Genomic DNA, 26,356 nt, shown 5'->3' on the forward strand with positions numbered 1-26,356 from the left:
ATCCAGTGCCTCAATTCTGTTATCCAGTACTCCAGCTGTAGCGTGGGTTACTGCTGCTGTTGATACTACATGTACTACTGCTACTACCATCACTGCTACTACTGCTGCTACTGCTGCTACTGCTATTTCGATATGTATTCAGCGGTTGTGCATTTTAATATTTGGACTGGCTGCCTTGTTGCGCTACAGCCGAGGCGTTGGATAATGAAATTGGGATGCTGGATAACTTCTCCCTCATCCTAATCCTTGAAAAGCTCTTAAAGCCTGCATGCTAGATCAATTCCTCGGAATATTCCAAACTATATGAAGCACCTTTCATCTCACGAACAAGTTCGCCAATCCTGATTTCCCCTGATGAGACTGACAGTAAGCCACATCAGTACTTGTAAAAAGAATTCCTCCGTCTACGTGACACCGGTACAATTTCGACAGGATCATCAACATCAACCATATCCCGCCTACTTCGGCGCCGATATCGAGCTCGGCGGTACGTAGCAGGTACCTCGTCGCTGGAACGGCCCATCGAGTCATAATCGGCGACGGGTTCGACTGGCCTGGACCTTCCAGCCCCCGAAAGTGATGATTTCCCATACCCCGAGGACCGTTTGCGTCCACCGAAAAGCCAGTCAGTCGCGTTGCCCAGCTCATCCATCCACCAGAGTGCGATGAAAATCATCAAAATCGTCACAGGCAAGGCAATCGCCCAATATAGCCACTGGTCAAAGTCCATGTTTCGAATATCGTTTGTGTTCATGCCAAAAATGCTCGATATCGCGCTCAGTGGAAGGAATATGATGGTGACAAGGGTGAATGCGTAGATGGCATTTTCCTGTCTATCCTTGGTCCATTCCATCTTATAAGTGGTTTCTCGCTCTAGATCCTCGGCATATTCGGTATTTCGTCGAAATTCATACTCTCGTTGCTCAACAAGATTTGCGCAGTCCGCAAGAAAGAGGCTTCGAAACCCGCCTGCGTCAGTAGCAGAGAGCTTAGAGGCCGCATCGAGGTCAGTCAAGAATTGAGCTTGGTCGTATATGCCTGGTTCAATAGTTCGATCTTCGGCGACCCCATAGTATCGATGTCCAGGAGTATAACCTCTCGGCCTAGCATGCTCTGATCGGTTCCCAGTTTCCCAGTCTCTTAGTCTCCTCATATGTGTCGGCATCTCTTCTCCGTATCGCACCATAAAATTACCATCCGTAAAGCTGGTTTTGTTTCTGAGCATGGCGATAATACTTCGTTGCCTTGCCAGATTCCGTTTGATAGCAGTCATTTCCTGTTTCACCAAATCGAGACGATGCTGGTACGTCCGGTCGGAATGTTTTGTAGTGATGTCGGTGTCCTAGTATCATCAGTCAGCCAGGAAACAAATGCTCACGTAAAAAATCAACTGGGTACCGCACCAGAGAATTTAGATAGAGTGAATATGTGTCGCAGATATTGTCGTATTTCCCTACATCATCCTGAAAGAGATTCAGCGTGATGAGTGACATTATTTCTGTTGGCAGCATCACGGCCTTTTCCAGCAGATTTTGGCTAGAGATGCCTTGAATCATTTTTTGCATCCCGTCTTTCATCAGAGATCTGGCTCTTGTCATATGATTGAACCAGTCCACCGTATGACTGCTGTATATCAAGCCGAAAACGATATGAAGCCATGCAGTCACAAGCTCACGGGGTAATTCGATAGTTGCCCGATCCTCTTTCCCTGCAAACGACATGATACTTTGAAACGATTGAATGTCTCGCGTCAACTGCCACAAAGCGTTTTTGACCTCTGCAAGGGGAGTTGAAATTGCATCTTTGCCTCCATCTAGTTCAGGCATCTATTCCAGTTGTGTTTGTGTTAGTCACGGTCTCCTTATCACATTCATGATGTCGAGAGAATCTGGTCTTGCCTTTATCAGCTTGTTAAGAGCCCCCCAATATTTGCCCGTTGTAGGGCCATGGAACGTGAGGGGGAAGAAGAGTTGGAATAACATGTCTGCCATATTGAAGACGTCGATTCTTTCCTCGTATAAGAGGCGGAGAGTATCGTTTGACTTCTCATCGATGCGCGGTGCTAGGTTCGTGAGATACTCGTTCACCCCGTCTCTGGCCATGAGTCCGCATCGTTTATACCCTCGCTGTGCCGAGTAGGACGTTTGCTCTGTTAGAAATTTCTCAGCTGCTGACAGCTGTTCGTGGAGCTCTGCAAGAATGGTGTCGCCAGACGATTCTGCACTTTTTGGCAAGAGCGTGAAAACATGTAGATACTCTGGCAGATCCTCTGCCTGCTCAGGGCACTTTGTAGGTGTTGTCTTGGCCGAAGTATTTGGTTTTAGGAATACTCGTGGTGACTCGGGGGAGTCTCTAGAATTCGGTTAGCCTTTTTAAATATAACAAATCAACCTTCTCTTAGTACGGGTGCTGGGAGGTGCCATACGCCATCTTCAGCCTCAGCTTTACATCGCCCTGTCGCCCCTCAGCCAGTCTTAACACTTTCTCCCAATTTTTTGCTGATATTAGGCGATCCTTGTGCCAAAATTCCAGACAACGGGGCCAAAAAGCACGAAAGTGCGCAATGAAGGTCTCGCCAATAGTTAGCTATCTCGGTTTCGTCAAATTCGAAAGCTGTACTTACAAACCACGTAGGGCATTCCTTTGTCGTTAACGACCACATCACTGCCCCTCCATATGATACGAGGATCTTGCCCGATGCGCCTGCTTGGCTAGGCTCAGTATTGACCCTCAGGGATGCTCCTTGTAAATCGGAGCGCTCCCTTGTACTACACGTAATGAGGACGCCTTGTTCGTGTCAACAAAGGAAAATGCTGGAAAGCAATCCGGATAACTCACTGTTTCCAACAATTAAACACCACAGCTGAGAGATGTGAAAGCAATCCCCTCGTTGAACTTGCCCAAGTTGACAGACTGCCTGTTGCATGTCTCGCTCCTTTCCGCTCCGCGAGTATTGCGATTGGAGCAGAGTTTGATCAGGAAAAATTGCAGGGTTTGAAGTCGACGGGGATTCAGAGTATTGATGTAGAGAGAAATACGGGACGCAGATCCATTTAACTGCATGCGAGCTTTCAGATGGCTTTTTGCCAGTAGACTGAATTGGAACCTGGATACACTTGGGCTCCATATAACCCACCTTTGCACCTTGGGGATCGTATCGAGTCTTGACACATTGCCGCTTCACTTCGGCTCGCAGATTAGCAACGGCAGCTCTTTCAGTATCCGGGAAATGGACATGGCGCGACACCTCGACCTGGGAGAAATCAAAAATTAGCTTTAAACCAATCATAGGCACATTTTGAGCGGTATTACCCAGAAAGCGTCAAAATTCATCACATCCTGACGAACATGTCTGTGTAAAGGTAAGCTTAGAGTTCATCGTATAAGTGACGTATTTGTATTTGGCTGGCCAGGACTTACAACCACCGAAATAAAGGCTGCTTTTGACCCTTGGGATCGTACAAGATCGTCAAATTCACATCATGTTGAGCTCCTAGTTCTGCCGTCCCTGAGTATGTAGACGAATATATCCCAGGGGCAGTCAAAATGTTGGAAAGCGGGCGATCAGGCTTCTGCATAGATTCACTCTCGGTTGTCGGTGTCTCCAGATCTGACAGCTCTGTGTCCTTGGACGGCTCCTCTGTCGGGAATGTAAACTTGAAATCGTCAAATGTATCGACGTCTTCCAAGACAGGGCTCATGGGCCGATAGATGCGATAGTCCTCCTTTTCAGCATCTTCATATACAATGGGGTTGATTATGATTCGATCCCTGTCAATACTGCGAGGGCGAGGCTCGTCGTCCCTGTCAGAAGCCTGGCGATTGAGCCATCTCGATCTACTACGCGCCTTGAAACGTCGGGCGCGACCTTCACTTTCACCATCGCTCTCAACGTCCGATGAGGCTGCATGGAAAACAGCAGTGGGAGGATTTTCAATGATGGCTCTTTCTGCCGGAGGCGCAGGCCCCGAGTTTTCTCTCCTCAGGCTTCGTTGGCGCTGGTACTGAGGAATGTGATCCGATCTTGCGTCTACACGCCGGCGAGTCATTGGCACGTCAGGCCTTGACGCTTCATCTGCATCATCGTCCTGACCCTGACCCTGACGGCCGTGATAATCGCCGCCCCTTGCGGACGGTGCCTCCCGTGACTGCTGCACGCCGATGCTGCCATCAAGGCGGCGACGCCACGGCTCAGCATTTGGATCGAAATGCCGTATATGAGGCTGAGGCTGCTATATTCATCCATACAATAAGCTAAGAGTTCCAATCCGACACTGTACGGCTGCACGAGGATGTCACCAACCGAATGGCCTTCGGAGCCTCTAGGCGGAGGTTCGCGGCGCCTCCTGGGCTCGTTGTGCGCCATGCAAGTAAGGAATAGTGGACTGAGGCGCTGACCTGACTCAGACTTTTGCTAATTCAGGAACATGGAGCGAGAGTTTTGGCTAGTGGACGCTGCACTGGATGTCACGTCGAAGTTGAGAATCGACTTGTCGGGGCAGAGAGCAGAAAGCACAGGACGGGTGAGGTTCCAGCCTCGCTAGCTACTAGTAGTTTCTCATGGCTCACGATGGGTTGATTTCGATTTTCTCACCTACAGCTGAATTGGAGGCTGAGGCTGAGGCTGATCGTTGATCCTGCAATCCTGCAAGAAAGGCGGTCGGCAACACATGACCAACACCTGCCCACTGCTGCTGCTAATGCTGCAGCTGCACAGCCAATGATTTGCATCCCCGCACCAGTAAAATCCATCATTCAGGATGCCAGGGCTGCTGCTCAGCGGCTTTCTTCTGCTCTTGAACATCCATAGAATACTTTACTACCTGTCATCTATTTGCCTCTTGTCATTAATTTCATTTCTTTCTGAAGTGTGAGAAGGAAAAAGCAAAAAAGTGCCCCGAGCACAGGCCACCGGTTGGCACTAAAACACATGAAGAGTATCACCGGCATCTGCTGATCAATCTTGTGCGACCAATGTTGCTGTGCAACATGCCTTTTAGGTCTCCAAGCAGATCAAAAGGGACGGACGAGAGAGCACGAGACCCAGTTCTTAACGGTAGTGCTCCCTTGCTTACCTACTAGTACCTATCTATTCAAAGGCGCGTGCATGCATGACATTTGAAGCTTAAAACAGCTGCTGCTTTAAATTCGCTCCTTACCTACCTAATGCATTGGAGCTTGAGGTTATTTGCCATAAAGACTTTGCGCTACCAGCATTACTACAAGTATTAGCATGCTTAACCCACCGACTCTATGCTGGGACGGAGTGCCAAGATACTTTTCGGAGTACAGTAGGTATTCAAGTAATATAGTGCATCCTGGACAGCAGCGTCCGAGCCATGGATGCCAAGGCAAATTGATTCCAGGCATGTCAAAGCTTCCGTCTATTATTATCACCTCGTGCAACCACCACCTCGTACAAGTCTATACTGCAATATCATGTTGCTGCATACAAGTGCCAGTAGGAACATGTCCCGCAACAGCCCACACCATCTGATAGAACGGCTCAGCTGCAAGAGGTTTAAGGCGGGCGTCTTTGCTCCGAGCGCGCGAGATCATTGGCCATCGTCGACCAGCAGCGACGAGCAGGCTAGCCATCGGTTCCCCACCGTTCCCCTACTTTTAATTTACGAAAGGCGACGTGCAGCAAGCCCAGATGCAGGGGCTGGCAGCCGGGATGGTCCTTGAATGAATTGAATTGAATTGCCGCTGGCCCCAGTCGTTGGACGAGCGCGTCAGCCGCCATGCCCTGCAGAGGGCTATTTGCACGGAGATTGCTGGCGCAATGCAGGAGAGGCTCGAGGCTCCGGCCAGTCATTTGAGCCGCTGTCAACAGCCCAGGCACAGCCCAGGCACAGCACGGGGCCCGGCTGGTTTGGCGGCTAGGCGAACGTCAAATGAAGTTGAGGGGATATGCGTCGGAGTGGCTGCTCCGCGCTTCAGGGGCGATTTCAACCGCCTCAGGTACCCGGTGCTGAAGAGCGCAGCGCCCGTTGACGATGCGTCACTCCAAATCCAGGAAATCCAGGGCAGAATGGACCATCCACGTGGGCTAGCCGTGTCTGTGATTCAGAGCAGCGAGAGCATGGCCCGGACGGAGAATGCAGGCGAAGCTTCCGAGGGGCCCGAGCAGACGGCACGGTCTCGATCCAGCCGGGCAGACGCCAGCTTTGCTTCTCCAGTGCTAGGAACGTGTAGGCGAGCCAGAGTGGAGGTCATGTTAGGACATTCCAGAGGCAAAGTTGTGGGACGGGCTCGGCGGTGCCAGTAAAATCGATGCTGCCAAGCTTACAGCACGATAAGAGATGAGATGAGCGAGCAAGCGCAGCGACGTGGCAACGCCTAGATGACGGGTTAAGGAAAAAAAGGTTTTTTTTTCCCTGCTCCCCATGGATCCATATCAGCGCCCAATATGACATGTGGCATCGTAGACCACGCAGCATGGTTCATTCCTTGACAACTCACTCACTCATCCTCAGTAACAGCGTCGGTGGCACGAGAGCGCCCGTCAGACCAGGCTCTGATCTTCTCTCTGCTGGACAGACTCGAGGTTAAAGAATTGAAATTTCGGCCACGCTTTCTCTCGTCTGTCCGAGCCCACAGACCTCGGTTGACAACTCTCCACCCCAGCTTGGCAATTAATTCCATTTCTTATCTTTTGTTTTCGAATTGGGGCCGATCACCGAGGATTCCCATCTCATACGTGTATCTAATTAGCGATCCGCGGCGCCATCATCTCCATTGTCCACGACCCCTCGCATGGAACAAAAGAAGACCTTTTCAAAGGAAAAAGGGCGACCAAAGGAACAGGAAATACAAAGAAACCCCTTACAAAGCACTACCCAATTGCCAATCCCTCTGACCTCATAACGGAGCACCGTTTTTTTAGTACTGCTACCTACTCTATTTGCTTCTCCGTCTTCCCCTCCCCTGGTGCCTGAGGACCTGGTCTCAGCGCTCTCAACCAGTCTTTTCGTCTCTCTTCGCCTCCACATTTGGCTCATGAAAAAAAGGCCCCGTCACGGTACTTAGACGTGCATGCAGCGCGGATCCAGGGTGAAGCGAAGCAGGCATCCCCAACTCGGCCTGGTTGAGCTCAGACAGCCGCCCCTGCACCTGAAATTGGCCCTCAGTCCCCATTACCTGCCGTTGGGCGCTGGCACGAGCTCAGCGTCGCAGACGCAGCATTCAGCAGTACAGGCACCTGCTGCGGTGCGACTAGTGCAGTGTCGCTATTTTCAACGACTGCAACGCCTTGCCTACCCAGATACTACACAAAACACTCTGGACGAGGCGAGCCCCCCCAGCCTCGACATTGACGCCGCTGGCATTTATTTGCATTGGCGGCTCTTTGTCGTCTGACACTCGATCCGGCGGACAGACGCCCGACGATCCGCCCGTCCGCTGCCTGAACCCTCCCGACTCGACTCGCCAGCAGCCCAGCTGGTGTCCAATATCCGCGCCCATGTCGACGTCGCCGACGAGCTCGATGTTCGCGGGCAGAGCGCCTGTCAAGACCAGGTGAGCAGCAGAATCAAAATCCAAGGACCAGACAAGCGAACCGGGCCCCTGGCTCGCTAGTCGGGGAGAGCCCCGAAGCCGTTGTCTGTGCTTCCTCGCTAGCCCACCTTCTCAGCCTTCATTCAGCCTCCAGCCCGTGGTTAGCACTGCACGTTGGAAGCGCCCTCGCAGACGGCTGGGCAATGCTTCTTTGTTGCTTGGCTGTCTTCAGGCCCTCTGGGAGAGCTAGTGCCGCCAGAGGCAGGCCGCTAATCATGCCGCCGGGAGCACAGCGCGCCGTCTGCCACTGCAGTTCTGCACTCACTTACTGCTTTCATCTCACCTTTCCCCTGACCCCTACCTCCACGGTGAATCGCGGCTGGGCCTGGTGCAAGGTTGCCCCGTCCATGAATGTGGCCCCGGTTTCACGTTGCCGCTCATCAGACCGTCCTTGTTGCGATTTCCCACTACTGCCACCTCAAGACCTCGAAGCCACCCTTCTGCAGGTGCTGCTGTCGTGCATCTGCCTGCCTGTTTCGTTGTTTGGCGATTTTTCCTTTTTTCCTCTTCGCTGATGCCCGTCTCCGACACGACTTACAGATCCTCACGTCCCTCGATACCGAGCCCGCTCTCGACGCCGAGCTATACAGCTTCCTCGCTGGCGAGCAGCGCGAGTCCTTCTTGGCCCGGTGCCGCCACGAGTCAGAAACGCCCGCCGCCCATTGACACGCGATCTCGTGGTAATACAACCCCGTCATCCGCTGGGCATACTACGTTCTTCTCAGACTCGTCCAACCCCTCCAGCCCGGAAGAGGAGAGCCCAAGGTGCGTCCCCAACGATACGGCCGCCCAGAGTCGAATCCTTTGTCCATTCCGTGCCCATCCCTACATCTAGAAAAAGACGAAAGAAAGATGCAAGAAGGAGAGAAGGAGAGCAGGAGAGCAGGAGAGCAGAAAGGAAGAAAAAGAAAAAGAAAAGAAACGCCCCTTACCATCAATGGTGTATTGACACGTTCCTAATACGCGCCGCATTAATAGACCAGATTCTCTCATTGCCCCGAATGATCCTAGAAACGGCCATCAACCAGTGAACCCGAAGCCCGTTGAAGGCTCGTCGACCAAGCCCCCGACTTCACCAATGGCTAGCCCGACGACACATGCCGGGCCTGGCGGTCCTGCGGTGGGCTTGCCTCGCAATTCCTCCATCGACAGTGCCATTTCCGCCATCTCATCAAGCACACAGGCGAATAATCCTACTAATGCCCAGGCAAAGTCGGAAGAAATTGCAAAGCTAATACAGACCGCCGGAAGCCCCGAGGCCGTGATTCAGTATCTTCTTAAAGAGAAGCAGTCCCAGGCGCAGCAAAACAGTCAGCTGTGGCGCTTGGTGGACAAGCAGAGAGCCATGATTCTGGGCCTGAACAAGGACCTGGAGGCTGCGCTTAAAGATAAAGATAAATACCGGAAAAAGCTAAAAGAGGTAATGGCAAATCCCCTGGTGTTGAAGCCAGCAGGTAGTCACGACGATGAAAGGCATTTGAGTGCGCACAACGACGCACTGCAGCTGCGCCAAGAAGTCGAATCCCCGAAAGAAGCCGTGCTTCCATTCCCTAGCTCTCCCAAGCTAGACTCAAGGAGCCGGTTGGACTCGCCGGTCGACATGACCATGGCTCCCTACCCCATCACTCCTCCAGCAGACCGAACACACGCAACCCCATCCGCAGTCGCTGAGCTTTTGAATCCATCTGAGGAGATGCCCAAGGCCGAGGAATATGCCTTGGACCATTTTGATGTGGAAGCAGAAGAGGAGGCCGCAGAAAAGGCACGCCAGGAGAAGAACAAGATGCATTTGAAAGAGATTCCATTCAACGCTTCATTACCACCGTCACGAAGCCTACCCAGTCATCCGCCCAAGAACCCGCCGCCAAAACCTCCCTCCGCCGCCACCAACGCACCTCCAACTGTGACCGTCATGGGACCCACGCCACAGCCAGACGAGGGTCTTGGCAAATTCCCCTCGCCGCCACGGAAGGCTCCTCCAGCGCCGCTGCAGCTCAGGCAAGAGATAAGACGGCAGCTAGATTCTCCCACCATCGAAGACTCCGATTCCGAGTATGAGGACATCTCAGAGGTGGATGAAATTGTTCCCGAGAAGCGTGGCAGGCGACGAACGCGCGAGGAAGACGAACGCGAACGCGAAATCGTAGTTGTCACTGAGGCAGATGTGCGGAGCGTGTCTAAAATGGGCAATCCTGGAGCGGAAGACTCGCCCATATCCCCAACCACTGTGCCTCACAATTTGCACCCTGAGATGCAAACCACGTCACTAGATGCGGTTCTCACGGGAAACAAGCCGAGGGAACTAATTGCTCCTGTCCTCAGCCCTGGTTTGCCCGTTAGCCCCAGGCCTTTTGGCAATCCCAAGATGTCGCTCGGAAACCCTCCAATGTCACCTAGGGGAATGCCTTTGTCACCGCGACCTCCCCGACAGCCGATCCCTATGCCACCTGGTACGCCTTTGGTAGTACCACCCACTGCGTCAATGAGTGATGGAAATCCTCTGAAGAAGGCAATGGAGGCGGATTCAAGGGGGCTGGGAAGCCCAGTAGAACGAACAATGATTTTCAAGGGCTTGGTTACTGACGAATACCCCGATCTACTGCTGTCGCCAAATGCGCTACCCTCTGTTGACGTGAGAGTTGCATCGTCGCGCATGAAGCCCTCCCGGGCAAGTCTCTTGTCATTGACTCAGCTTGAAGAAGATCCTGTATTCACGCTTGCTATTCTTTCGCGGGCCGATGGAGGTGAGCTTTGGCGGGTAGAGAAAGACTCCATATCTCTGGCAAAGCTGGACCAACGGTTAAGGGCGTGTCCTGCTTTTACGGCAAAGTCTCCGGACAGGTCCTTGTTTACTGGACATGCACCCGCAAAGATTGACGCTCGGCGAATTGTGTTGGACAAATACCTGGATGAGCTTTTGAACACTGCCTTTGACACCGCTACTGCCATAGAGCTTTGCAAATATCTCTCAACCAATACTCTTCCGCCTAATGCTGATGAGACTGGACATACTTTCAAGCCCAAGGACGACAGTTCCTCCATCAGATCCGATGGACGACCCACTCGCAATGGCTATCTTACGAAGAAGGGCAAAAATTTTGGTGGCTGGAAGTCGCGCTTCTTTGTCCTCAACGGGCCTTACTTGAAATACTATGAGACTCCCGGCGGAGCTCATCTCGGTACTATCAAGCTTCAGAATGCTCAGATTGGCAAGCAATCCCAGAATCAACCTCAGAATAACGATGCCAACGCTCCGGCAAATCACAACAATGATGAGGAGCTAGATAGCCAATATCGCCATGCCTTTTTAATCCTTGAGCCCAAGAAGAAGGACTCCAGCAACCACGTCAAGCATGTCCTCTGCGCAGAAAACGACCGAGAAAGAGACATCTGGGTAGAAACTCTACTGCAGTGGATCGACTACCGAGATCCCGAGGAGGATCAGCCTGCCACCAGACCACCTATCCACGACCGCCAGACTTCTGCGGAACAAGCCAACGGTAACAAGTCCAGGAAAGGAAGCAAGTCGACGACACACCAGACTTCGGGCTCAGACACGCTGATTGGAGTGAGATATGACTCGACCCACGCTGGCGATGCTCCCCAAGGCGCTCCCGGCGGCCGTCCAAAGACGTCAGGGGGCCAGAGCGATCATCATGCTAACATGGAGTCTCACTCGAAACTCATTTCTGGACCAAAGGACCCTCAAGTGATTTCAGACGCTTCCATGTGGGGTAGCAAAATTGGCCTTACGGCACCGCCCCCAGCGCCTGGCCCGTCGCACGATGAGAAGAAGGCGAGAAAACGGAGTTTCTTTGGCTTTGGCCCCAAGTCACGCACTTCCTCTGATGGGCAAGAGTCCTTGTTTGGAGGCAGCGAAGGTGGCTCTGGAGCCACTCCGCCACAGAATGGCTACCATGGACCGGTACGCCAAGTCTTTGGCGCGCCTTTGGCAGAGGCCGTTCGGTTCAACCCACCGTCAGACATCGACGTTCCTCTTCCTTCTGTTGTTTATCGCTGCATTCAGTACCTGGAGGCTCAAAACGCAATCTTCGAGGAGGGCATCTTCCGACTTAGTGGTTCGAATGTCGTCATCAAACAGCTTCGAGAACGGTTCAATAACGAAGGCGATATCAACTTGGTCACCGACGAAACTTATTACGATATCCACGCTGTGGCGTCTCTCTTGAAGCTGTATCTGCGAGAGCTTCCTACTAGCATACTCACTAGAGATCTTCATTTGGAATTCATGTCAGTTACGACGGAGATTACTGACAAGAACGAAAAAATGGCGGTTCTCAATGAGCTTTCACAACGCTTACCCAAGGCCAACGCAACCCTGCTGAAATACCTTATTGCATTCTTGATTAGAATCATAAACAACTCGGATATAAACAAGATGACAGTACGAAACGTGGGCATCGTCTTCTCGCCAACGCTCAACATTCCTGCACCTGTCTTTGCCACGTTCCTTCAAAACTACGAGGCCATTTTCGGAGTCGATCCTGAAGAGTACGAGCTGCCATCTCCCACTTCTGATTCTGGAAGTCACAGTCGCTCAGACTCAACGGCGCGCTTTGACCCACCACCGGGTCGCCCGTCAACATCCGGAAGTGGATCTCCCCGCCATCAGGCCTGGCCAGAACCCATCCGAGACCCGACCAGATCAACGCCAACGCCTCCTCTATTGATGAACATGAGCGCAGCCCGTGGGTCTCCCACTCCCTCTGGAACATCTCGCCATAGTTATGAGCCTTCGTACCTCCTTCACCAAAGCCCCAGAGCAGTATCCCAACCATTGCACGATACCGGTTCTGGCGCAGATGGTCACGCCTCGCAACCACAGCACCGAGCTGCCCCAGCATACGAACGATCGCTTCTCCCTGTAACTGTAGAAGAACAGAACGGGAATCTGGCGGCATACGACCAGGCGGCACGGCGCCGAGAGAGTACTATCATGATGGGCGGCCAGCATCAACAAGGATCCAAGAGTCGCTTGCGGGAAGAAGCGCACTTTTAAAATTAATATCATTTGCTGATTAAAGTTTCAAAAGGGTCAAACTTTTTTTGGATTGTTATTATTACTATTATTATTATTTCTTACTATTTCCTTTTCCGCATGCGGGGGACATACATACCCTTTCGTTCAATCATAGCGATGATACCATGTCGATTTATTTTCAGCTTCAATTATATTCTCTCAGTATTGGGCGGTGTCACACACTTATACTGTGGCAAATGTTTAAAATCGGAAATGGCAAGCATTGGCTAGAACTGTTTCTGTTCTTCCCTTCTTTTCTCTCTTTGCTTCTCTCCTTACGAGGCATTTTTTTCTTTGGCTTTGCTATTTAGAAATACAACGAAAACCAGCGTTATTTCACGGTCAAGTGGACGACATGAGAGTTTTTTTTTTTTTCTCATCTCCTGCGTTTTTCTATTTCTGTTTCAATCTTTGACACATTTTGCCTTTTATTCTCGGCTATATATTGGCTGATATGTGTACATACGTATGCTATAATTTAATGTTATGGGCATTAGGATTTACGCATGACTTGAGAGTATTTTGCGTTATTATTTTCATCGTTTCCCCGACTTGAAACAGTCAGGTCATAGGAGTTGTGCTGATCTTTTTATTGGGTGGAAGACAAGTGATGCGTTATATCACTCACTTGCAATCGTATTTTTTTTTCCTCAGGGGGGAAGACAAGGAAGGGCTATGTTTGCCCAATTGGAGTTGGAAGCGATTGCATTATTAGTTTTAAGCTACATAATATACGAATGGCGACTATTACTGCATGTTCAAGTATAGGTTCCTCTTTTATTTGTGTTTGCGCAGTGATTGCTTTCCATATCACAGCCCCTAGTTGGCTATGAGTTATCTGGACTAACAATGCGGTAAAGACACGCGAGCAAAATGAAAACCGCTCACACCTTGTATTCTCATTTCTATATATAGCTCGACCAAGTAGCACCCCGTTTTTTGTTTTTGTTTTCTTTCTCTATAAGGAATTGTCGATTCAGCGTCTTACATGCATGAAGCCCCGTGCGTGCCTGCAGGAGAAAGGGACAACTAAAGAATTCTTCTTCAAAACCCCACCCGTGGCTAAACAAAAAGGTCAACTCACACAATAACTCATTTGAATATGTACAACACTTGGAAAAGTAGGGATGGGTAAGAAACTCTAGCTCTCTTGTTCTATGCCAGCTACATCTTTGGGCGTATGACGAGGTGTGTTAAATTAAACCCGCCGCTGTTAATGCTCAAGGCTCCAGGCAAAGCCAACTTTCCCTTGATTGTCAAATTAAAAGTTATACGAATGGGCCAATCAACACGACAATACGCAACGTCAGCCACGATTTGGGGATGCCGGATAACGTAGGCGACACGTTGAATGCCTCGCAGAAAACAACTCTAATAACCCAAACAGGGATACTCTAACAATCCCCCCCCAAAACAGGGATCAACACGATCGGCCGTAATCGGGTGTAGACCTTTCTAGACTATCGGATCTGGAAACCAGGCCCGGCCGGCTGTGTCGGGGCTCGTCCAATTCGAGGCCCCAGAGTGGACGCGGGATTTGATCAGAGGGACGAAAGCCGGTCGACTGATCATGCGAAGTGCGGTTTGTGGAGAGCGAGTCCGCGGAGTTGGGCTCTGCGTTACTGCCATCAGCTTACACCGTAACTGGCGTGTGACTTGCTTTGATGATGTCGATGTTGACAGTCTTTGGACAGGTAGTATCACACTAACTATCAATCTTCCGAGGTATCCAGTTAGTTACCTAGTTCGCCTTACTATTTGCAACTTCGTGGTCGTCAGTGCTACATGGCTGAACTGCGCTTTTTACATGAGGGAACTAGGTACTGGCTTGTTTTCCTGTTTACTCGTTTCTTTCTTCCCAAAGTAGTCCATCCCAAGTCTGCCTGCAGAGTTGCCTTGCATAGTCGTAGCTGAACCACTTTATTTTTTTTTTCGCTCAATCCCTTTTCTCTCTCTTTTCCCTTTTTCCTTGGCAGATGAAGCAAAGCCTCCTTTTTTAGTCCCGGTACTAGACAAGAACCAATTGACTTCCCGAATTAGAAATAAAGAACGTTTCCATTTCTTGTTCCTTTCTTTCCCACTTCCCTTTTCGTCTGCCTGAAGGAAAACTCTCCAATCCAATTGAACCTTTGACGCCCAAGCATCCCGCTTACATAAGGGCCACCAAGAACCAAAAAAAGTCGGCAAGTCGGCCACAGGTCGGACACACGGAGACAAAATCGCCGTTCCCCTTCTCCATCGTCTCACCCGTGAAGCAGCGTTGGCAGCGAGCCAGGACGGCTATTATTTTACCGACTCTTGGCCCTAATTTTTTTCCTTATTTCCTTTTGCCGAGTGCCTGAATTGCCGTTCAAAGAGTCCCCTCTGTGTTTATATGGACCTCGATCCACGGCTGCGACCCGGTGGCGATGGAGGAGAGCTGGGCTCCTCCACCGCGACTAGGGTCGTGAGCAATGCGTCGTCGGCCGTCGACCAGCAGCTCCAAGCAGCGGCGCGCCGTGGCAGCGGTCGAGATAACGCCGACACGCCGTCGACCGTGGGCAGCACGCCGGGCCAGCATCACCAGTTCGACTACGCGGATGCCGGCGGCGGAGGCGGCGGTTCGGTGGCGGCCGGAAGCTCCATCGGCGGCGACGCTGATGGAAACGGCGACGGCAAGAAGTCGCGGGCGTGCGAGGCCTGTCGAGGACTCAAGGTCAAGTGCGAGCCCGATCCCGTCGAGGGCGAGCCGTGCAAGCGGTGCAGAAAGGCCGGCCGGAGCTGCGTCGTCACGGCGCCGACCAGGAAGCGGCAGAAGAAGACGGACAGCCGCGTGTCGGAGCTGGAGAAGAAGATTGACGCCCTGACGGCGAGCTTGCATGCGCGGGCGGGTGCTCCAGGCACGTCTGCCGCTGGACAGCAACAGCACCAACAACAGCACCAGCACCAGCATCAACACCAGGCTGAAGCAGTCGGTAGCGTATATCCTTCAAGCTGGAGCAGTGCAGCAACGGCAGGGACAGCAGCAGCAGGAGGAGGAGGAGCTGGCGTAGCGAGGACGTGGGGAGGCATGGCGGGAGGCATGGCGGCATCACCGATGATGCAGACGGCATCGACTCCGCCAACACGGACGCCCCAGGACGAGTCATCAGCGTTCCAGCCGCCGATTGTCATGGCTGGGCAGAAGAGAAAGGCCACGGATCGAGACAGCGTCAGCGAGGACCCCAAAGCCATGACGCCGTCAGTGAGCTGGTCGGGCTTCTCCAGGCCTACCGAAGGCGACATTGTCGACCGCGGCATCATTACGATGGAACAGGCCGCGGGGCTGTTCAACAAGTACAAGGAGCACATGGTGAGACACCTGCCGGCTGTTGTGTTCCCACATAGTGCGACGGTCATGGAGCTGCGCAAGACGAAGCCAACGCTGTTTCTGGCCATCATGGCCGCCGCCACGGGCGAGAACCACTCGATCCAGCGAGTCTTGCAAAAGGAGCTGATGCAGCTCTTTGCCGAAAAGGTCATTGTCACGGGCGAGAAGAACCTGGAGCTGGTGCAGGCGATCCACGTCGCCGTCATCTGGTACTGGCCGCCGGAGCACTTTGAGGAGCTCAAGTTCTATCAGCTCGTCCACATGGCCGCCGTCATGGCCATTGACATTGGCCTCGGAAGGAAAAACACGTCGAAACGCGGGCCGCCGCCTTTTCGCCGCAATCCGCCTCCCGATCCTTCCAGCATCGAGTGCCGCCGGACGTGGCTGACCTGCTTCTTCCTGGCCTTGAATACGTCCATGTCGTTGCACCGGCCAAACCTGATTCGATGGACGCCCTTTATGACGGAGAGCTTGGAGATACTAGAGTCGTCGCCCGATGCCGCGCCGACGGACAAGTACTTCTCTCACTTGGTGTGGACTCATCGTCTGGCGGAGGAGGTTGGCGAGCAGTTTTCCCTAGATGACCCGTCGAGCTTGGTCAACATTACAGATGCAAGGACGCAGTATGCGTTGAGAGCCCTGGAGCGGGATCTCGACAAGTACATTGCGTCGGTTGCCAAGAACATGATGCAGCGTGAGTTTCCCCCCCCCCCCCTCTTTCCCCCCCTTTTTTGGACCTTAGTCTATGAACGATTTACAGTGTTCTTTTATGGCTAACTATTGGACTGTTGATATATCAGCTACTCTGCGTCTTAATTTCAATGTAGTCAATCTCTATATGCACGAAATGGCTCTCCACTCGGAGACACTGTCTGACCAGTGGCGGCCGCCTTTCAACACAGAAGCCCTTAAAGATGGCATTGTCAATTCCGAGCCCCTTTCGGCCGCACATATCAATGCGCTTTCGGCGTGCCTGACAGCAATTGACGGTATTCTCAACACATTTTTGTCCATGGACGTCCTCAGCATTCGCTGCCTGCCTGTGTTTAATTTCATGCGAGTGGCATACGCTGTCGTCATTTTGATCAAGATGTACTTTTCAGCTTCGAGCCCAGGCTCAGAAATGGGCAGGGTTATCCATAAAGACAACATGCGTGTTGAATACTACCTCGAAACTTTGCTTGACAAGTTTCGAGCTACAGCGGCAGACAACAAGTGTCGCCCTGCGGCCAAGTTCCTCGTTGTGCTGGCTATGCTTCGCAGCTGGTTCTTTAAGCAGGGCAAGGGAGAGGGCATGGCGACTTCTTCTGACGATGGCAGCGGTGCTGCTGCTGCTAATACCAGTACTACCCCCAACACCGCCGCTCTTTCTACTGCTTCGCCGCAACAGAGGCAGTATTCGGCCCAAGGGACACAACAGCAACAACAGTTACAACAGCAACTACAGCAGCAGCAGCAATTACAGCAGCAACACCAACAACCAGCCGCCAACACTCCCCTCCAGCTGCTCTCCGAAGTTGCAACTACAGGAAGAGACGCCAGCAGCGCCACTCACATCTTTGCCAACCTCAGCGGCACCGGCCGGTCGATCCAGCAACCATTCTTCCACGATTCCGTCTCCTCGACCGGCACCCCTCCCACATCATCCACCGCGAATTCCTCCTCCATGCCTCAAATGCCGCCGGGCCCTTCTCCCGCATCCACAGACCTCGACTCCGCCATGGCGCCTGCGTTCCCGCCCTGGATGTCCGTCACGCAGCCCATGGTGCCCAACGAGCTGGACATGGGATCCATGCCTGCGAATTTCGACATTGAGGGCTTGAATCTTGCTGCGGCGGATCTCCAGGACGTATATGAGAGTGGGGCCAAGATTGTCATGAACGAGCCTTGGTTCATGGATGCGTTCCAGGGACTCCCTGATCCCAATCTTTTCCCTTTTTAATATAAGTAAAAAGGCTGACTTCTCTTTTTTTGTCACTTGGAGGATAACTTGAGGGATTTGGAAGTTCTACGCAAAGAGGCATAAAGTGATACCATGTATATTTTCTATCATACTGGCTTGGCATGGCTTAGTCGGTCTTGGATCTCTTTTTCTAAAAAGGTCTTGTTTGGGCTTTTTTTTTTTTTTTTTGGTACTTGCATTGTGGGGTTTTCAACTTATTTATTAGCGATACGTTTGTATTTATTTCTAGGCTGACTGGCGAGTTGGGTATCTCAATCACCATGGAAAGGGGAGCATGTCTTTTGTTGTCAATGATTCAAATACCCGTCTATAATCTGCAGCGGCATCGGATTGCTGACATTAAATAAATGTAAATAAACAGATGCAAGAATAACTTTCATGGAGAATAATTGAGCTTGATGGTTTATTGTGACATGTCCTATATGTACTATATACTTGATCTATACTATCACACTCTTTAATCATCAGATATGACGTCCAATAGACATGAGTATTCTATCCATCTGCCTATGGTTTAGAATCATGAAACAGCAAACGTATAGCAGTAGCAAGCAAATGAAATGGTTTAGGCAAAATCATTTTGTCTCACCCGGAGTGTAGTAGCATGTTGTGATTTCATTTTTTTTATTTAGATTCCCACTCCTGTACAAACTAACATAAAATCAACATGGCCCATGTTCCTTTTGGAAAAAGCAATAAGAGTTGGCCATTTCCCAACGCTCGAAAATCAGCAACGCCAGCGCCAGCACATCGTCATGCCGACGACGTCCAACCTCCTCTGTCCTGCAGATCGTAATTCATTCTTTGGCCCATTTGTCTCCGCCAAGATGCCCCCGCAAAAGAAAACAAGAAAAAAGAAAAATCTGATAATTATACATGCGTGAGAACTAAAGTCCCAAGGCCGCCATTGTGTGTGCCCAGCCTTTCGTCTCCTGTTGGGTCATGGATGGTTTGATCATATGTTTAACACCCACACACATCGCCTGTGGCTCTTCATATAGAAAGAATCCCTCCAAGAATTACCATTCTGCACATTGTCTGTTGGCTTTTTTTTTTCTTCCTGCACCGTAATATGTGCCCATTTTATGTATTTTTTTTTTCTTTGGTGAATCCGGCTGATCCAGGTTCAAGCCAACTGCAGCAGTGCGTAGAGTATACAGCCGCCCAGGAATGTCAGCGGCATCAGTGGCCCTCAAATCGTACAAAAAATAGCATCGTGCGCCAGCAAAGCAGCAAACTTTGGAACGAAATAGTCATGTCGCTAAACACAGAATAAAATTTCAAGTGCAAAAATATGTGACGGTCAAAGGAATAAAACGCAATGCACTCGCATACCATCATGGACTGCAGGTCGACTCGCTGGTCGACAACATCCGTTCTCACGTGGTATGGAGCCAGATGCTGGTAGTGAATAAATGGCAGAAATGAAACAGACATGGAATAGCAAAAAAGTGTCAGCTCCGCGCAAGTGAGCGAAATAGATTGTAGTCGCTTCTCAGTTGTCGTAATAGCAGTAAATGTTGTGATGGCGTGATATACTAGCAGCAGAAATGCCCATACATGGCAGACTCAGTCCATGTAAAAGTCGCCCTTGAGAATTCTCTCTTGGAAAGCATCGGGCTTGGGGCGCTCTGGCTGCTTGGGCTTGACAGTGGACGCCTGTACGGGAGGCTGTGGCATGTCGGAAATGGACTTTGAGCGGTCATGGTTGGGCATGGCTCTCGGAGGAGAATGGGAGCCGGTGCCTTGGAAAGAAAAGGAGGGGCGGGTTCCGGTGACGGAGCTCTCGGCGCGGGATCTAAGCTGTTCGGACCAATTGAAGCCATACTGGTCTGCTCGAGAAGAGGCATTGTCAGAAGAGACTCTTGGATGCTGGATGTTGCTTGCCTGTGGGAGAGAGGACGGCGGCATATGAAGGCTGGATCGGCGTCCAATAGGCGGCCAAGCGGCAGATATGGAAACCTGGCGCTGGTGCGGATGGGACTGGGACAGCGGCGGCATCCACTGATCCCCCCTGACCGCCTCCATGGCTGCGTCCCAGAGATGACGGGGGAGGGGACTTTGGAGATTTACCATTTCCAGGGCTGCTCCCGTTGCGGAAGTTTCGCATGGCAGCATTGCCTCCAAAGCTCATGTGCCGGGCAAAGGGCGTGGTCGGGGCCGTTCTAGGGCCGCCAAACTCTTCATCCTCAATGGCGTTTTCGTTGATGGAGTCCGAATTCGAGTTGGTGGACATGCTGCCGCGTCGCATGAAGGAAGAGGAGGTATCCGTGGGTGACGTGCCGGAGAGTCCAATGGTGGTGATTGACAAGCGGCGTCTCTGCGCATCGGCATTGCCGTTGCCGTTGCCGTTGGGGAACGGGGGACCAGCCGGAGCGTTTGAAGGGCCTCGAGAGAACAGATTGGACAAGGCAGCCTGTGTGATTGAGCTGCGGCGGTGGACGCCGGTGCCGGGTCCGTTGGGAGAAGTATCAGACATGGCTCTAGTTGAGGGGGCGGAGAGTAAAGTGAAGCTTTGAGAGGCGAGCAAAATGAACAGAGAAGGTATAAAAGTAGTAAGGCGAAGAGAAGATGGAGAGAAAGAGACTGCAACTGGCGGTTTGCTGGTTATGGGTGGCCTGGGATGGTGGATCTGCGTGTCGTTGGCGCGTCGCTTGTGTCGTTTCTCCAGGATGGGCGGCTAGACAGACAGTGACGACGTAGGTGGATGCAAGAATTGGATCTTGCAGATTGCGTGAGAGACAAAAGGAAAAAAAAGAGGAGAAGTTGACTGCTGGATGAATTCAGCAAGACACAAGGAGACGATAAAAGGCAGGAGAGGCGAAAAAGAGGGGAGAGGCGGATAGGTGGCACGTGGGGATGATTATATATTGGGAGAGAAGAGCGAGTCCTGCTTTGCAAGCAGAATCGAGACGGTATGATCGGCAGAGAGCGCGAGATGGGGGTTATGGATGGATAGTTGGTCAGGGTGGCTTGTTTCTTTGGTTGGAAGAGCGAGTGCTAGGCAGTTCCTAGTGCAGCGATGAATGGGTATTATTGAAATAGTGAAGCTGGGGGGCATTGGAGGAAATGGAGAGGACAGGAGGACGGAGCCCGCTGTAGCGCAATCAGGATCTGGCTATTAATGGCCAGCGAAGCCCGTGGCGCGGCCGGTGAAAATGGGTGACAGTGGTGTGAGGTGAGGAGGGAGGTGTGAAGCTGCGTAATGCGTGCGGCGTGCGTGGAGTGACGATGGTGCCAGAAGCAGATGGTGATGATTCACGGCACTGGGGCTGCAGGGAGCAGCAGGCAGGTGGGCAAGTATCCGCCAGGTACTGCGTGGTCTGTGCTGCGATACCTGGGGGGGGCACAGCGACGCGAGGGGACTTGCATGCCGTAATCGGCGGAGGTATCTGATGCGTGCAGGCTGCTGGTGGAAGCTACTTCTGCTCAACTCAGTCAGCAGGTACTCCGATGAGGGGCTGCCTTGGCAGTGGGCTGACATGCGCTTTAGCGATACAAGCCCGCGACTGCACCACCGAGAACGGAGATCCGCTCAGCAGCGCCCACCGGAAGCAGCGCCGAGGACCAGCCCCGGTCCAAAGCACATGATGGTGGAGGGAAAGAAAGAAGCAGAGAAAAAGAAGGAGGAGAGGGCGAGAATGGCCGAGAATCACGAGAATCACGAGAGAAATCTCCGAAGCAGGGGACACACGTCGCATCTCTGATACAGATTGGTGTAATTAATCTATTTGCGTGCGTGAACGTTTGGGCATACGGGGTAATAGCACGATGCCTAGTACGACTTGTTCAGTACAGAGTACTGTAGGTAGCAGCGCTGGCAGTCTGATTGAATGGAGCAAGGCCTACGGAGTAATGCTGCATTGCATCCGATGCGACGTCGAGGCGAGGCGGGAGCCGGTTCCATGTCGCTGCAGCATGACGGGGCACCAAACACGGAGCACGGAGCACTCCGTCGAGATAACACGCGACTCTCACGCTGAACTGTGGTGAACAGGCAGAAGCATCAAGTGCAGTATGGCGTGCTGTGATAGTGCTGTAACAGTGCTGTAGCAGTGCTATGGATGCGATGCTGACAAAATGCACGAGGAAAAGGGGGAGCGTCCTCCATGTTCAGTCGATGGACAACATCGCAAATGCGCCGATGGATGGATTGGGGAAAGAGTTGCAAGACAAGTCTCTCCGTCGGGTCTGTCTTGCTTGCCATCTTATCTGCCCCTTGCTTGGATACCAGTTACTAGTGGCATCATAGAGACTAGCATCCAAACGTAGGGATGTTCTCCCAAGACATTTGTGTCTCGGGTGCTGTGTCGTGCCTTTCAACATGTATTGCCAGTTGTAATTATCCGCACGACATGGACGTAGCTTGGTAGCCCCGTTAGGTCCGGGACACCTCACCAAGCCAACAATAAGTACGAGTACGGCCAAAAGACCGGTAAGAGCGCCCAAGAGATGTGGGAGAGCCTTGGTTGCCGTCGTCTGTCAATAGCAGCACTATCCGGCAGCTTCGCTACCGGGCACGCGCACACAGCCCCAAACTGTCGACGTGGAAGATAACCACAGGCGAGATGCTTCCAGGCCTGCATCTTGTCCAACAGTCGTCCGGCGATTAGCCTGCCTTGTGACGTCGAGCCGCTTTGGTGTCAAGCAGTCAGCCAGTCGACCGGCCATTGATCAATTCAATTGAGATCGGTGGAGTCTGCGGGGGACAAGCGGCCTCGATCTGACGGCGTGGGTCTTGTATCTTGTCTTAGGACCCCTAGAAACGCCGCTTGTCTTGCTTCTTGGTCTCGAATCTCTTTTTTGTTCTTGGCTCTGGATGCAGGGACTGCCCTGTTTCGAGTTGTCTATTCAATATTGCCACTCGCAGATTTGAACGTTCCTCGCTAGCCCCCTCTCGTTGGCGTGGATATAACGGATGGCAGAGGTGGCGAAAGAGGTAGTGATGATCTCCAAGCTTCGCTCTTCTCCTGCTAGGTGCGGAGTACTCGGTACGCTCATCACGATCGCCCTCTCTCGCTGCGAACAGCACTCGTTCGTGATCCCATTGTCATACCCACTGCTGTCCCCTGTGCAACCTCTACCTCGCTGCATCACTTCCCATTTTCCGCATCTCTTCCTCTCCCCCATCCCCCCCTGCCAGACCTCTCAACTCGGCATGTCCGCGCCCGCAGCATCAAGGTAGCAAGCACATGGACTAAACGATTCTACGTCCAAAGCAAAATGTTGCTAGTCCGAGTCTCACCTAGTGCAGGCAATGTGGGCTGATTTGTGCCCTGCTGTTGGCTGCCCTGGGCTGGCTAAAAGGCCGTGTACATCGCCTGGAGCTGCAGGAATGTGCTGAAGTCTTGTCGTCGTTGCTTGTCCTGCCAGCGCTTATCCGGAAGAGGGCCAGGCGGGACCCCTACACGTGCGAGAGCAAAAAGGTGAGGTCGAAGTTAAAACACAACGGCCGGCAGTAGTTCAGCCCAGCTGCTGGTCTAGCGCCAGCACGCCGCATCCTGCGTCCGGAGCAGATGCTTGGCTTTTGGCGGTTGGACACGTCCAGTCACCAACCGTCACCAACCCGGATAGCGCAGGCGTGGAGGTATGTGTGCCCAACGCAGCCCCCAGCGAAGCCGTCGTCATGCATGCTACAGTGTGCCCGTCTTCACCGACTGGTGTCTCTTTTGTGGTTTGTGTAGACGGTGTGTGTGTGTGTGTGTGTGAGAATGTATGAGCGCGCGTGCTGCGGCTTGTTCTAGACTTGATGGGAATGGCTGCGTCAACTGAGGACGTGCAGTTTCCTTTACGGTACCTTTGAACTACAGCACATGGCTTGCAGTTTCGATGCTGGACTGTTACTGGTCTGCCGCCACGTATCAATCGTCGCCTGCTAGTCCATTACCGAATCAATTCCAGTAATACGAGTCACTTTAGCAGGTACAGCAGTATCAATCGCGTCGCAGCTCCCAGCGCCAGTTCAGCGGGGCCGTTCGCGGGGGCCAATACCCAATACTTGAGCGCTTCGCCCAATCGAATCGCCGCCCACAGACAATCCGAGCTTTCCTTTCCCTGGCCGCTCCCCTTTCGCTGGACCGCACTTGCCAGTTCCAATCTCCCAGAATCCAGGCGAAAAAGGCGTTCGGCCACTCGCCAATCACAGGCGCTTTAGGGCGAAAGCTCTGAGCTAAAATCTGCCGGCCACGGGCCGCTGCCAATCAGCAGCGCCGGCGGTGCAGCAAGCAGCATGCGGCGGCAGGAGCCACTCAAAATGCCACCCAGCATTTTGCGGGGTAACGCCTTTTGACAGGGAAGCGCACACACCCCGCTCAGAAATAGTACTGGTCGCACCCCTCCTCTTTCATCCTCTTTGCTGTGTTTTGTGTTCGTTGCTGTTTCGATGCTTCAATAGCCTAATAATACGGACAGTGCATACGGAACTAGTACCGCTAATGTCGTCCCAATTGCTAGCATCATCAAGTACCTCCCTAGTTCCGTATAAAGCGCAACGATCATGGCGTAGTCTCGCCGTATCAACTCCGGCTCTGCTGCAGTAATTGTGCGTTAGCAGAGCGGCTAGACTGTATCAGGGAAGCACTAGAGCACAAGTACATTGCAAGTCACCCACCCTCTGAGCGCTTGCTGCCGCTACTATCGTCAACTTGCTTGGAGCATGTTAACAAGAAACAAGCACAATCCTCTCTGTGCATCCATGATGCAAACGAATGCGACCTGGTTATTGGATGCAACAAAGAAAAAAAGGATGAATAATTACCCAACTCTGCGCCATCAATGTCCAATGCAATGCAGATGCAGCACTACTGCATCCAGCAGAAGTTTCGAATCTTGTCCCCCAAACCGACGTTGAGAGTCTAGAACGTCTGCTTCAGCATCACCAGATGGACTCTTCGCGTTCTGCAAGATGAAGCAGCCTTTGAGTTGATCTCTAGTCCTACATTCCCATTATGCTTTGATCTTCTACAAAGCTTTTCCTTAGAGAACGCAGACAACACAGTATGAGGTATCCCGCCTCTTTTTTCTTCTTCCCCGCGCCCGTCACACAGGGCTGGAATTTGTCAATCAGTCTGCAAGTCACACAATAAGCCTACCTGCGATTAAAGACGGTATAAACGGCGGCACAACTGAATGCACAACGCGACAACTCTCTTTTCCTAAGTCCTCATCTGCTATTTCCCTCGCATGTGATGGACACTGGTATTTAACACAGCATCAGCGTGGCATGATTCCGAGCATATGCGATGGACCCTCTCCTGATATACACATGCTTGCGTCTATCCGAGTGCAACAGTAAGGAACTCCGTCGACCCATGGCCATTCGAGTCAGTGAGCCGAGCCCGGCCGAGTCCAGAAGCCTTTTCCCTTGCGCCTTGTCATTCTATTACTTACCAAGACCGAACTCATACGGTTTCAGTCCGCTGCAACCCTTCCTGCCATTGCCGCTGAGGACTGTGGCATCTCCGTGCCGCGTGCAACGCACCAAATTCGTTGACTCTCATCTCTGGAAATAGAAAATAAGCTGATGGTGGCGCCATCCTCTGCGGCCGAAACGCTTCGATTTCTCGGGGTCTTCATCCCGCACTGTTGAAGAAGAATTGGCATCCATTGCAGAAAGTCTATATCGCATGGATCAGGGCTAAAGGCTGGGCCGCCTGGGTCTCTCGTCATGCAAGATTATAAATGCCTTCCTATGAGATGCTGTCCCATGAGTGTACTAGTTGTTATTATTAGCCCCGGCTTGTCACCTCTTTGACCTTTGGCCATAGTGCTGACTTGAGGCCCAGGCACATGGTCTTGCTTGGTAAGACTTGATAAAACTTTCAGACAATCTTTGCATCTGATGAACATGGCTTGAAAGGCCTTGAACAAAGCTGGATTGGAATTGATTCAGTGGAGTGACTCCAGTAGGGTCAATGGCACGGGAATCAAGGTATGAGGTCAATACAACATCTATACCTACCGAGGTAGATGGCAATGATGCTCTCCCCAAGCTCCAATCGGATCGAGACAAATTCGTCAGATAGTAAACAAAGCCCTATAATCGATTCGCCCTGATGCCCTGTGACGACGGTGTGGCAAAATTCTCCTCCCTTTGCTTCTAAACTATGCAGCTGTTAATTGATATGATATGTTATAGAGCAACCACTTCGCCACTAGCCCCTGATCGCCTGATATGAACCCTTCTTAGGAGATATATGCGCATCTATACTTAATGCAAAACAAACGTAAAAAAAGTACAATGTACGACATTTGTAGTCGTGTAACAAACTACCACCGATCATTTTATCCTGAAACCGATGCCTCATAAAGATCGACAAAACACCCCATTGAACAGCCTCAGAGCTTGATTGCAGTAACACACACACGCATTTGCGCGCCTCTTCCTGAAAACATGGAAAATTGACATCATGAAAGGAAAATCAAAGAAGAAAAAGCCCCGTTT

General features: G+C 51.9%; 4 protein-coding genes across 5 annotated transcripts; 2 read left to right on the forward strand and 2 right to left on the reverse strand.

Moving 5' to 3' along the window:
• Window positions 1-13: 13 nt before the first annotated feature.
• Window positions 14-4,611, reverse strand: TrAtP1_003881 (uncharacterized protein). 2 transcript variants are annotated; one of them, XM_066112058.1, is made up of 9 exons: window positions 4,304-4,611; window positions 3,421-4,232; window positions 3,313-3,352; window positions 2,839-3,253; window positions 2,624-2,787; window positions 2,426-2,571; window positions 1,899-2,352; window positions 1,404-1,826; window positions 14-1,342 (listed from the first exon to the last, which is right to left on the reverse strand). In XM_066112058.1, exons 1-9 carry the CDS (start codon window positions 4,364-4,366, stop codon window positions 377-379), a joined length of 3,483 nt encoding a protein of 1,160 aa, XP_065968141.1. In that variant the 5' UTR covers window positions 4,367-4,611; the 3' UTR covers window positions 14-376. The 2 variants fall into 2 exon arrangements, with proteins under 2 accessions (XP_065968141.1, XP_065968142.1); XM_066112059.1 differs by having other exon boundaries at window positions 3,421-4,611.
• A 3,236-nt stretch (window positions 4,612-7,847) lies between these two features.
• TrAtP1_003882 (uncharacterized protein) lies at window positions 7,848-13,354 on the forward strand. Its single transcript, XM_014083569.2, has 2 exons — window positions 7,848-8,325; window positions 8,539-13,354. Exons 1-2 carry the CDS (start codon window positions 8,075-8,077, stop codon window positions 12,578-12,580), a joined length of 4,293 nt encoding a protein of 1,430 aa, XP_013939044.1. The 5' UTR covers window positions 7,848-8,074; the 3' UTR covers window positions 12,581-13,354.
• A 975-nt stretch (window positions 13,355-14,329) lies between these two features.
• Window positions 14,330-18,299, forward strand: TrAtP1_003883 (uncharacterized protein). Its single transcript, XM_014083572.2, has 2 exons — window positions 14,330-16,644; window positions 16,751-18,299. The coding sequence occupies exons 1-2, from the start codon at window positions 14,976-14,978 to the stop codon at window positions 17,890-17,892; spliced, it is 2,811 nt and encodes a 936-aa protein (XP_013939047.1). The 5' UTR covers window positions 14,330-14,975; the 3' UTR covers window positions 17,893-18,299.
• Window positions 18,300-19,482: 1,183 nt separating this feature from the next.
• On the reverse strand, window positions 19,483-20,392 carry TrAtP1_003884 (uncharacterized protein; the record flags this gene model as incomplete). Its single annotated transcript, XM_066112060.1, has 2 exons — window positions 19,483-19,745; window positions 19,987-20,392. The coding sequence occupies 2 exons, from the start codon at window positions 20,390-20,392 to the stop codon at window positions 19,483-19,485; spliced, it is 669 nt and encodes a 222-aa protein (XP_065968143.1).
• Between the last annotated feature and the right edge of the window lie 5,964 nt (window positions 20,393-26,356).

Source organism: Trichoderma atroviride, chromosome 2 (genome assembly GCF_020647795.1).
Source record: "Trichoderma atroviride chromosome 2, complete sequence".
Taxonomy (NCBI): Eukaryota; Fungi; Ascomycota; class Sordariomycetes; order Hypocreales; family Hypocreaceae; genus Trichoderma; species Trichoderma atroviride.

Coding starts and splice junctions, on each gene's coding strand:
- TrAtP1_003881 (XM_066112058.1), bottom strand. CDS start 4,366: ATGGCGCACAACGAGCCCAGGAGGCGCCGCGAACCTCCGCCTAGAGGC. Junction 4,233..4,303: donor GAGGCTCCGAAGGCCATTCG/GTTGGTGACATC, acceptor GGATGAATATAG/CAGCCTCAGCCTCATATACG. Junction 3,254..3,312: donor TGAATTTTGACGCTTTCTGG/GTAATACCGCTC, acceptor GATTTCTCCCAG/GTCGAGGTGTCGCGCCATGT.
- TrAtP1_003882 (XM_014083569.2), top strand. CDS start 8,075: ATGCCCGTCTCCGACACGACTTACAGATCCTCACGTCCCTCGATACCG. Junction 8,326..8,538: donor CCGGAAGAGGAGAGCCCAAG/GTGCGTCCCCAA, acceptor CCGCATTAATAG/ACCAGATTCTCTCATTGCCC.
- TrAtP1_003883 (XM_014083572.2), top strand. CDS start 14,976: ATGGACCTCGATCCACGGCTGCGACCCGGTGGCGATGGAGGAGAGCTG. Junction 16,645..16,750: donor TGCCAAGAACATGATGCAGC/GTGAGTTTCCCC, acceptor TTGATATATCAG/CTACTCTGCGTCTTAATTTC.